This window comes from Trachurus japonicus, chromosome 11 (genome assembly GCF_045865225.1).
Source record: "Trachurus japonicus isolate A0001 chromosome 11, Traja_1.0".
NCBI classification, from domain to species: Eukaryota; Metazoa; Chordata; class Actinopteri; order Carangiformes; family Carangidae; genus Trachurus; species Trachurus japonicus.
In genome coordinates, this window is record NC_140917.1 from 15,143,633 (window position 1) to 15,156,152 (window position 12,520).

At 42.9% G+C, this 12,520-nt stretch overlaps 1 protein-coding gene across 2 annotated transcripts in view; it reads right to left on the reverse strand.

The window, feature by feature from the left end:
- Positions 1 to 12,520, reverse strand: part of ext1c (exostoses (multiple) 1c) — an 83,189-nt gene that overhangs the window by 6,952 nt on the left and 63,717 nt on the right. For both annotated transcript variants that reach the window (XM_085791219.1, XM_085791218.1), the window contains exons 3-5: positions 8,274 to 8,367; positions 4,797 to 4,904; positions 2,732 to 2,851 (exon numbers count right to left, since the gene is read on the reverse strand). In XM_085791219.1, the coding sequence (XP_085647345.1) occupies positions 2,732 to 2,851; positions 4,797 to 4,904; positions 8,274 to 8,367 (322 nt within the window). The remainder of the gene's footprint in view (positions 1 to 2,731; positions 2,852 to 4,796; positions 4,905 to 8,273; positions 8,368 to 12,520) is intronic.

A 12,520-nucleotide genomic window follows, 5' to 3' on the forward strand; every position in this document is an offset into this window, starting at 1 on the left:
ATCATTTCTATACATCAGGGGATTTCTCCTGAGACTTGAGGCAGATCGGATGTAGACTGCTTTTGAAAATGTTCACTAGACCTACAGTGCAGCACACAGCAGCGGCAGTAAAAGAGTAGAAAGGTAGAGCGCAGGCGAGGATCCAACCCCATAATCATAATGATAGGAGGTTGGTTTGACTCAAATGTGAAATCGCTGCTGGAGAGACTTTGTGAAAAGGGGGACTGATGATAGCACACGGGGAGGTAAACTGCAGAGAGGTAGCAACTACGGCTGTGTGCTCGACACAAAACCTGTGTTTACAGCAGAGGCTTCTTTTCATTGGAGAGGGGAGGCTGCTGTACATTCCTCTACAGATTGTACAGTAGCAGAAAGGCCGAGGATCCAGTGTTATAAAACATTTCAATCACCGAAAGCAAGCATTACCTCTAAGTGCTGCGGTGGCACGAAGAGGTCAAAAGAAATCAAATTCATTCATTCAATTAATTTTTTTTTCCTCCATTGAATTCAGCTTCTATGAACAACCAAATCTTTGACCAATAGCAAGCCGCCATTAAAGGTTCTGACCTTGGTGGGAACGTAGAGCCAGAAGGTCTGAAATGAAAGAAGCTATTGTAGTGCGTCGACTATCCCTGCTATTGTCAGAGCACAAACTGCTCCACAACAGAGGAATGGTATTTTAGACCATTATGAGACAGGACCCAATGGTACAAATACGTCTTTTGAGCTTTTGAGCAGACTGTGAATATCTGAACTGTACAGTTACTTCAGGCTCGGAGCTTCAGCAGATTAAATTTGAAATAAAGTTGCAGAATGAAAATAAAGTACGGAGTGTCTGCTTTAATTTGAGCAGGGTTACATCAATATTAAAAGAATCGTGTGGAAGATAAAGTAATTTGAGCTCAAAGCGGTCAGGGCTTCAAAAGTAATTGGACAGATACACATGAAGTCAAACAAAATCAACGGATTTAATGATTTTGTAGAAAATCCTTCACTCCCTAAGACTCGGTGTTGTGCATTCTCTTGTACAGTAAGGGTAGGATGTCCCAAGGGGAAGTGCTTTTCAACCCTTAAAACCGCCCCTTAAATCGGAGAGAGGCCAGGTGCAGAACATAGTGCAAGATGAAAGGCGACAAAGGCGTCTTCTGTTTTCTTTGAAGAAAGATCATCAAAGCTCACGCAACAGGTAACGCAACAATCCTCGGCTACGCTAAGTGGTGTCCCATTTCATCAGGTAAGATCTCTACTTCTAACACTTCTCACTTCCTAGCAAGGGGTATCTCCCTTTGGAGGCCACTTGAAACCAAGTGAAAATGGAAATGGGCCTTAGACATAAGGAGAAGTTTTCTATCTTCTCTGGTGAGGCAGCGAGTTTTGGATATTTATCCTCCTCACCCTTTGATTGCTTTGTTTGGACATATGTTTTAGATGATTGCTCTACTCAATGGCAGAACACTGTTCAGTTTTGATGCATTGAAGTGAATCTGAAAACACTAAATGCTACTGTGAACCTCTGCATTCATCTTAAATGTACCAGATCCACTGGAGCCGTATACGTCCAAGCCATGTTTGACATATAGGGTGGTGGCTTTGGCTCTTCCTTCATTCCTCCACACTTGAATGATTTTCGTTTCATCAGTCCATAGAAATTTGTTCCAGAGCACCACTGTTTTTTTTGGTGTGTCTTTTTGTGAACTCCAGCCTGACGTCTATGTCTTTCGAGTCGTACCAGGAGTTTGCATCTTGTGGTGGATCCTCTGAGGTCATGGTCAGGAAGTCTACTGATTGTTGACAAGGAAACATGTCCGCCTACATCCTGGAGAGCATTCTTCACTTGCTGAGCAATCATAAAGAGTTTTTTTTTTATCTTCACCATCATTTTCTGCTCATCCACAAGACTCATGACCTCATCTGTCTAGCAGCTCGTAGATTTTGATTTTGGCAAACCAACCACCATTAGTCTCTCTGATAGATTCATCCTCATAATCTTTACTCACAGAGTCAACTCTGAATCACATAGGAGCTCTTCACACAGAACTGCCAAATAGCATTTAGCAGCAGGTGTGTGTTTACTTTTACATCAAAGATAATTTGAGCACTTTATAGTAAAAGGAGCATATCTTCCAAACAGTTCTTTGAATACTGATGTAAATCAACTCAAATTAAAGCTGAGATTTGTATCTTTATCATAGCATCATTTCAAATTCAATGTGCGGAAGCTGAGAGATTGGAGAACAGATAAAATGTGTATCCGTCTTTATACCTATGACCCTGACTGTTAGCAACTGAGCTAACAAATGCCTTTAACTTCTTTTTCAATGTTCAATAAATCTTTATTGAACAACAGGCTGTCCACTGCCAAGATGAAAATGAGAGTGGAGTTTGGAGAGCTGCTGCCACTACATGACTGCACTACCATGTCCCCATGTTAGCATCTTGATGGCCTAGTTGGATTTCAAACAACTAAAGTATCCTCAGTTAGAGACAGAAGGAGAGCAAGTGAAAACAGATACAAAGACAAAATCCTTTTAAAAGAACTAAACAAACTGTATCATTAAGATTTTAACTTATATAACTGTCAGAAATGGATTTTCAGAGTTACAAAGTCTTCATTAGAGTCTAAACTGCTGTATATGAACACACACACGCTGGTGGGATCTGTGCAGCAAATGAATTTCATGCCGTGTCACTCCCTGGTGTCTTTATTCCTAGCGTGCTGAAGCTGACTGACCTCCAGCGTGGTGAGGACTATCTTGTCCACAGAGGAAAAGTAGGCTTCCCACAACATCTGGGTCCTTTGCCGGAGGGCCAGGACTCTCTCATTCCCCACCGCTCTCACTGTGGACGGCACCTGAGGAGGTTCAAACAGTGAAATGTGAGAGAAGACGAAAAGGACGGACACAGCATAAAAGGAAAAACAGAAAGCCTTTTACTTTTTCCACTTGGGTTGTTTTTTAACCGAATTTTGTCTCTTAAAATAGACAAGAAAAGAGTGAGAGAGGAGGAAATGGAGTTGAAGTGATCAAAACTGTGTAAATCATATTGAGTGGTTGCTTAATCTGGCCCCTAAAAGAAAAGCTGTTTGATACAGAGCTGATTGGAGGCCTGTTGTTCAGATAATTAGACATTAATTAGAAAGGACTAAATTGGGGGGTTTGAGTGAATCACCAAGATTGATTTAATCACTTAGAGAGTTAAGCTCGGCGGCTCCATCAAAGTGGAAGAAAGCCATGTTGAACGGAGAGAAGCAGGAGCAGTTGACTCCTTTTAGCTGTTTAGTCTTCAAACACAGCTTACACTTTCTTTAAATCTCTCTCTCTCTCAGTTGTTTTGGGTCTTGTGTAAATTGCCTTGTTCTTTCAACCTCTCACTTTCTCTTCACAGACACTTTGCTTCCTCCTCTACATTTCACTACCTCGACCACCTCTCTCGCTTTGCCCGTCCTGCCTCTTTTCTCCTCTTTTCTTTTCTTCAGCCTACATCTGAAGGACGGCTTCACTATGAAGTCGCCCTTAGTTTGTCTCAAGTGTCTGCCCACCCTTTGCCTTTTCTCTCACTCCTTCACATGAATATTTGTGTGTGTGTGTGAGAGAGAGTTTTTGCAGGTATGCTGATGAGGCCAGTTTACTCAATCCAATTCTGGCCTAATTTGAAAATGTCTCCCCGAGCCTGAGCTCACTAGGCTTGTCCCTGTTCATTAGCCGAATGCCAATTCATGTCCTCTATTGATCGAGATCGAAGCGCATTGATGCCGGAACGAGACATGATGTAATTTGTGCGCGGGTGAGAAAGAGAAAGAGAGAGAGAGAGAGCAAACTGCTGTAGCTCAGAGTGAGCCGGCTTTGCTTGCTCATTGTGTTTATTTGTGTGAATGTGTACATCTGTGCGAGGAGAGAGACAGACACAGAGGATGAGTGCTTTTCAACTCAAGCTGGATTAAGGCCTCTCAACAGGGGCTTAATCTCAAAGTGCCCCAACCTGTAACCACACTGTTTGATACAGGTAATGCCTTCTTTATAGCCCTGCATGGTCAAGTGATCTCTTGATATAAAGAGGATATTATCAGCCTTGGTGCTGCATAAAATAACACTGTTAAGTGCAGGTCATTATTTTTGTTTGTCTATAGAAGCAATTCATCTGTGTCTTCTTCAAAAATTAAGAGATAAATCAAGATCAGATTTTTAAGATAGAGAGATAATACATTTTAACTGCAGCATCCAGTGTGGGACCTTTGTTGCATGTCATACCTGTGTCTCTCTCCCCATGCGCCCTCTCTGCAGCTCTACTGTATCACTGTCACAGCTAAAATAATAAATAAAGCTTCAGTCTCTCCTTCTGTTCCTGAGTTACAGCGTCACACAGAACTTGACCTTTGACCAAAAACAACCAAATCATTTTGTCCTATTTGACATTTGTATTAAATTGCACATTCATTTTTAAGTTATGACCAAAAATGTGCTCTGTGAATTTACAGTGACCTTTGACCACTATCAGCTCATCCCTAGAATCCAAGAGTTTAGAAAATTTGAAGAAACGGGACAGACGTAAATGAGGGGCCACATTTTTAAACTTTGTCCAGTGGAGGAAGAACCTAAACTGGAGAACGGGTTCTTCTCACAACAGTCTTGTCAGGAGATACTGAGTCGTCCAGGTCGAGTCGTATATATTGATCAGAAGTGAGGAAATCTTTTGAATGAGTCCAGCTGCCTATAGTTTAATCCTTATAGATAAATCTCAGGTTTCCAGGTTGTTTAAATTGATTTGTGTAAGTGCATGAATGAGTGTGTTTGTGTTACCTGCAGCAGCAATCTCTCGTCTCCCTCGATGACCGCCTGGTTCCACTGTATGATGTCAGAAAACGGCAGCTCCCATCCGTTACTCAGCAGCACAGGAATACACGCTGCCTGGATACACACACACACACACACAAATGCAAACATACACATAGGAATTTAGAGAGATAGTGACAGTGATGTTGTGTAGAACTTATAAAATCCCATATGCAAAAATGAAGCTGTGACCAGCTGCGGCCTGGCTTCTCCTTCCGCTCCTCTTTGGCAGTAAACTACATAACATGACATACTACAGCTGCAAGAATATAATACAAGCTGTATGAGTTCAGCCCCAGATGCTTGGCACTGTGATATCACCAGCTGAGCAGATAATGTGATCAATGCTCCTGTGTGTAAATGTATGTGCAGCTGAGTGTGTATGTGTGTTTGTGTGCACGTGAAAGATCCCTATAGGCTTGTTGGAATGAGTAGAAACTCCTATCTCCTGTTTCCCAGGAAGCCCTGGAGGTTCGTGGAAGACAGTAACTCATATACATGCAAACACAGAAGTGTCTGACAGGGGCTGAGTGTGTGTATTAATTAGGTACAACAACTGAGGGACGGGAGCAGGGAAGCAGGTAAAGTGGAGGAAAAGAGAGAGGGATGCAGGGATGGGAGGAGAATGAGAAGGAACCGGTTGATATGTGGAGACATCATGCTTTATTGAAGTTGATTTTTGATGTTGCCTTATCCCCTCATTCACTGACAGGTTTTTTGATGTTGTTCCACTTTTTTGCTCTCCGAGCCCTCCTTTAGTCTCCCCCCTCCTCTCCTCGCGCGTCTATCGGTTTCCCTCTCTGTACTCCTTTTTCCACCTCTCTCCGCTGCATTCTCATCCCTTCCCGCTCTCTTCCTCCTCTCTCTCTCTCTGTCTACTCAGTGTGGTCTTGAGAGTTGATGGGTCTGGGTGTTATCTTTTTTTTCCTCCACTTTTTTTTTTCTAATTAAACCACCAGAGAACAGCAGCAGCAGCAGCCAAAATGGTGGAGATCAAACGTTCTCCCCGGCCCACGGGGGGCTTCCACGCTCCTGCATTTCATCTGAGAACAGACCTGCTGAAGGACACTCCAGCAAATAGGAGGACTTGTGTGTGTGTGTGTGTGTGTGTGTGTGTGTGTGTGTGCCTGTTCGACTTAGCCACAGGTTACAACGAGGTCACACCAAGAGTCCCAGAGTGATAATCCAAGGCCTCTATATTTGAAATGCAGCCCAGGGCCTGCCTGAGTCTCCTTCCCGAGAGATGAGGAGCTGTGAGGGCGAGTTTCAAACATTTCGAGCGCCTCACTGCCTGGAGGAAGGGTAACATGAAAGCCCATGTGCTGTATAGTTGTTTTTAGTTTGTTTGCATTGGGAGGTGAAGAGGGGAGGTTTGGGGCGAGCGTGTATGTGGAGCAGAGAGCAAATGTGCGTCTGTGTGTATACTGGAAAGCTGGCAGTAAGTTTGCCACCACACTGGTAATTGCCAGTTCTTTTGTGGGCTCGGCTGGCAGAGGAGAAAAAAAAAAGAAGATAAAAACCCAAAACATACACAACCAAAAAAAATAAAAAAAAATCAACTTGAATGGAAAAGAGTGAGGGTGAAAGCAGTGGAGGGAAAGAGTGAGGGAGGAAAAGAAAGGACAAAGAGAGAAGACAGGAGGAGAAAGGGACCATGACTGCTGTCTGCTGCCAAGCCAAGTGGGTTGTGTGTGGATTTGTCCATTCAGCAGACATCAGCGGTGGGGCAGGCTGCCACTCCTATGGATGCTTCCGGACCATTCATGCACACGCATACATACGACTTGAAAACACACAGTTACACACAGTTACACACACACACACACACACACACACGTAGCCCCAGAGAGCAGTGTGGCCAGGGAAGACTGTAGCAGCCAGAGAGTTCAGTGTTCGGCAAATCTAAAAACAGCCACTACAGCTTCCTGCACTGGTGTGAGACTGTCGACTTGGGTGGCAGAGAGAGAGAGAGAGAGAGAGAGAGAGAGAGAGAGAGAGAGAGAGAGAGAGAGAGAGAGGTAGAGCTGCAGCAGACTGACTGGTTTAAACGGTTCTCTCTCTCCTCTGCCTGTGGTTTTTCTCCATTGTTTGTGTACTCGCACATCTCACTGATGGGCTCAAATGAACGATTCCAGAGTTTGACTTTTAGTGTGTGTGTGTGGCTCCCCGTGTGTTAATGGACCCATTTTACTTTAAAAGGCAGAGCAAATAGCAAATTAAGCCTTTATGGTTAGATTTGCACTCGACACAAAACAATGGTCGAGGGAAAACACTCGCAGATGTGACCATTAAGGTGTCAATAAGCAAAAGACTACATAAACCAACGGCTCTGGAACATAAACATTCTGCATCCTGTGCACTTCCATGTTGACTTAACTGTATATGAGCTGGATCTGGTTCAACCAGGGCCGTTTCCTGGAGGAGTGTAATTTGGCCGCTCTAAGTGTTGCTGTAGAGGGAAATGCTGCAGCTAATGTCTTAATGATTGTCGTGTTGGCATGGTGCACCTTGAGCTTAGCTGTTTGTTACGTTGTCCTGAAGTACTCAGGCAGGACAAACACAGGATGTACAATATACAGTATAAGAGCTGTATTTACTGTACTGAATGTGTATGAGTAAGGGAATCATTTAAACCTACAATTAGTGATAATGTACAACACGCTGTAGATTATATGATGGGTTGGTTTGTGTTGTCCGCCTTCAAACCATACAGAATATACTTTTTAAGGTAAATGGTAACATTAGCATTAGTTAAGCTAATACTTTATTCATCATTTATTGAGTATTCTTGCTACACTGTTACGAATTAGTGTGTAATTTACAAACATTGCCTGATGGGTTGAAATTATATATATGTGTGCATAGATTTTCATACACAATGTGGCGACAGAGAAACATGCAAAACATATGAGAGTTTCCTCACAGGAACAACAACAAGCCGGAGGGCGACGGACGATCACCTTGAACCGCAGGAAGACTGCAAATGTTGGCAGGTACACTGAAAACTTAAAGTTAGCTTCACTATTTAATATTAATGTCTAAATGAGAAATGGTTCAGTTTTTAAAAAAGAAAAAAACCTAATATCAAGAGTTTATATGTGTGCGTGCGTGGTTTGATCAGACTTGACTGACATGGCTTGAATCGGACTTGCTAAATCCTAATTGGTGCTTCAAAGCTGACTGTGCTCCACCCACTTTGAATCAGTGTGACGAGAAACAGACAAAAACACAATTAAATCAACGTCTCAAGTGAGAATATACTATTTTGTATTCGTGTTGGAGCCCCACCACTCATAATAAGACCTTGATTGGGAAAATAGGGTTTCAGGGCCTTTTAATATTGCGGAATGCAGTCGTAAGGAATGTTAATATGGCTAATTATATGATGATGATGATGATGAATATTGTAGATGGTGCGCAGTCTACAGAATAATATAGATTTACCTGTAGTGACTCTAGGAAGCGGAAGGAGCCCAGCCGTCGACCTCGAGGCACCAAGCAGAAGGTTGAGTTGTGAAGCAGCTCCTGGTAATCAAACCTAACAAAGAGAAGAGCAAGTACAACACATTAATAAACTGAACATGTTTGTGTGTTCTGTGTTATTTTATGTTCACTTCATTCTACAGAGAGGCAGCAAAGCACTTGAAAAATGATGTAAACAGACTCCCGCGGGCTGATGTGACAGTCTGGATGTTGAAATGATCTGTTAATTATTACAATTTTGATTTTGAAGAGGGAAACATTTTCATAAATCTTTTTTTTTTTCCTGCTCTGGTTAATGACCCAGTTCTGCAGAGTGACGATGGGAGAAAGTTATATGATGAGTTCAAACGAATATTTCAAATTCTAAAGTCTCACGCTTGGTTGAATAAGTGCCGTGGAGGTACGAGACTGAATTAGGGTGTGTTTATAAAGTATAAGTGCATGAAGATACTCGAGTCCAGGATGTAACCTGAACAGACTGTAAATATACCGTTTGTTTGTTTTTTCTACTCGGCCCTGAAAATGATGAAATATGAAAAATGCCTAGAGAAAATTGGAGCTCTTATTGACTGAAATAACCAAATGATAGCAAAGAAATCTAATAATCAGCCCGCCAGTGCGACAGCACACGCTCCCTCTGATATATGATATTTAACATCTGTCACACATAAAACAAGATTTTTGTGGCTTTTCATTTCTGATGTTCAGTCATAATGGCTTTAGATTACGTGAAGTCATAAATCTAGTTTTTTTTCCTCCTCTCCCTCCATAGACACCTTGGCACCACAACAGATAGCTACTGTATGTTGGAAAGTATATCCATCACCGAGTTCATAAATAAATATGCCTTAATCTCTGTTCTCTATTGATTTGTGTTGTGGACAAGATGGCCTGAACTTGTGCCAGAGTAAGAAATTTTGAGTGCTACTCCCACTGCCTCCTGCTCTACATCAACCGGGTGAGCTCCTCCACTTTATGCTCATATTTCATACTTGTGCCTTGTAAAAAAAAAAAAGAAAAAAAAGAAAGCTGAAGCCTAATGGAAACCTCTGCATCAATGCTCTCCTTCATCCGCTGAGTGGAACAGCAACGGACGAGTGGTGTAACGGCCTCGTGGTAAAGAACCGCACAGATTAGGAAACAAACGGGCTCTTCTGAGGGAGTTCAACTTTTTCCCCCCGCTCTGTTCATACTCCTCTCATCTCTCCTCCCCACCTCTTCCTGGAGGTCTAACCCCACACTCTTCTCTCCATCCAACCGCCCCCTCCCTCCTCCTCTTGGTTCCTGCATCCAGTTTTCTGCTTGTTTATTTGCCAGTGTGAAATATGGCTGCTATTAATCTTCCCCAACGGTCGCCTGAGTCATTTATTTAACCCTCCGCGAGTGACGAGACGCAGGCCTCCTGGGTGAGAAAACTGGAATTTCACTGCTGACGTTGGCATCAATTAACAACACTGCTGCAGCGGGTCCAGATACGTGGAGTGGATGTCACTGTGAGAGCTGCGCTGTGTATTCAAAGACCAATGTGTCAAAACACACGCACGCACACACACACACACACACAAATACTGGCATCAGCTTACTGAAAGGCAGCCTTGTTTGGCGTCAGTGATGAGTTCTGCTCTGATAGCCCCCACCCACCCCCACCTGTTGATAGAGCTTTGCCATTGCCACTGCTTTGCATGTACATGCGTGTGTGTATGCGTGTTCGTGCGTGGGCGTTGCGATGGATCTTTGTGCATCTGTGGCGGTGTAAATCTCTGGCGTGGATCAGGCTGATGTACATTTGGAGATGAATCTCTCCAGGCATCACAACGGTTTAAAGAGATTTACACAATGTATTTTCTGATTCACATCTCATCCCGAGCCACGGATTTAGGTACAGTAAACACATGTGTTGAGCGATGCAATGAGTAAATGAATCTGTTGATAGCGTGTGTGCAGACGTGGAACTCCTCTGTGTGGCGGTGTGTTCAAAAGGCAGTCAATGAATGTGGGAGTGACTGTGTGTGCGAGTGTGTTGCTTCTAAAGTAAATATATTTGCTTTTCTGAGAGTAAATAAATTATGCTCTGAAATACCAGAGTGAGAATACATTAATATGTTCCTGGTTTTGTGTGTGTGTGTGTGTGTGTGTGTGTGTGTGGGGGGGGGCTCCATATGCTTATGTGTATATCTGCATGTGAAACAGTAGGGCTCCTTGTATGTTGCAAATGTGGTGAGACTGAGCTGTCTGGTCTGACCCACTTCTTTCTGTGGGCCTGCTGTTTGTGTGTGTGTTTGATAAAGCATAACTGCAAGTCAACTTGTGCATGAAGTTGTGTGAGTTGTGTGTATGTGTATGTGTGTGTGTGTGTGTCTTCATGCAAGAGAGTCTAAGAACCCAGCAGTCTGGCTGTCCAGTCTGCCGGCTGCTGCTCTTTAATGAGGGAATGTACTTAAATGCAGGGAACAAGTAAATCATTTAACAGCACTTTGTTTCCAACAACAAACGACTGGGACCGCTGTGTCTCTCTTCTTCCTCTTCTTCTTCTTCTTCTTCATCCTTTCTCCTAATCTGCCCTTTGTCTCATCCTTTTTGCTTTGAGCATGCAGGTTTTTGTTTGTTTGCTATGCTGTCCAGTCCAGAATCCAAAGGAAAACAAAGCTGCAGTGTAGGTTTGTGTACGTACATAGATATGACAGATTATTACACTTTGGACAACAGACTAATCATTGGATGTGTCTGTGTGTCTGTGTGTGTGTGTAAAATGTTGGTTCACCAATTCATAGTGCTAAAAACATTTCTCATTTAATTTATTCCAAAGAAATCGATGGACAAACTATTTTGGTAATTGATTAATTTTTCAAAATTACCTAAGGGTACAGTGGCTCTGAGAGGTCAACACACTGCAACTTAAAGGTGTACAGAAAAGAAAATTGAATTTGAGCCCACTCTGGATCATAAAATTAATGTAATAACTCATATTTCAGACGATGTAGGCCAAACTTTGTGCAAAATTCTATTTTTGAGTAAATCCGGGATGAAAGTGTGTATTTTCTTTTTCGCATTGGATAATGCAGGCGCACGGATTATACGTCAGCCTGTACACGATTCATCAGCCACTGATATTGGATCTGTCATCCGTCATTCAAATGAGACACACACACACACACACGGAGCTCGGGCTCGCCCCTAGCTTTGAATATCCCGCCCGCTCGATAACGACCAATCAAATTCGTTTTCCTTACTCGGGTAAACTCGTGTTGCAGCTCGTGACAACTCGGCGGGACAAACAGGACAAACGGCCATTTCTGTACACCTTTAAGAAGACACATACAAATACACCCTCATGAATTTGACTGTGTCCAACAAATTCACTCAGCACAACGGACATGTTTCTAGGGGACAATAAAAAGTGATGCACCTGCTGGGACTTGTTGTTTAATGTCCAACTGTGTCCTTTAAGTTAAAATATTAAATAACATGTTGATCCTGTCAGGTTCATCCCTTTCATTTACATTTTTAGTGTAAGAGCGACGCAGGAAACTAAGGAAGAAAGAGGAAACACTCCTGTCGTGTTCATCTGTATGTGTTGTCAAACTAATGAACATGTTTTATGAATTTGCGGTGCGTTTGTGTACATGCATGTGGTTTCTTGAGTTGAGCTTTCGAGGCCAACGTCGTGCACACAATGCTGGTTCAGTTTGTCAAAGTTTTGAGGCGTCTTTTTTTCTGCTTTTATTTGTGGTGGTGCTCACAGCTTTCCAGAGCAGTTTTACAGACCCAGCTGCGAACAGCTGGCTTCAGGGAAATCTCACCCAAAGTGGCATCCAACCCGAGCCACAGGAGATCAGAGAGAGAGAGAGGACACTGAGGAAAAAGTTGCCACGCACTGAAGTAAAGCAGCAGGAAAAAAAGACCAGAAATTACCCCACTGATGAAAAACCATATAAAAATCTGCATTTCTGCTCATTTACTTGTGACTAACATGAGCCTCATACAACCGCAGATATTACAGAACGTCATCTTCATCCTGTCACTCAAATCTTTTTGTTCAGTCAATACAGTAAAGCAGCCTTTTAAATAGCTCTTCTGCAGCATTTGCATGTGCATGACCAATGTAACCAATAACTGAGTCAGTGTGGTGTGTGTGTGTGTGTCTGGGATTGGGGGGTGGTGGTGGTGGTGGTGTCGGCTGGTAGGTAGACCACGCTAAATAACAATGA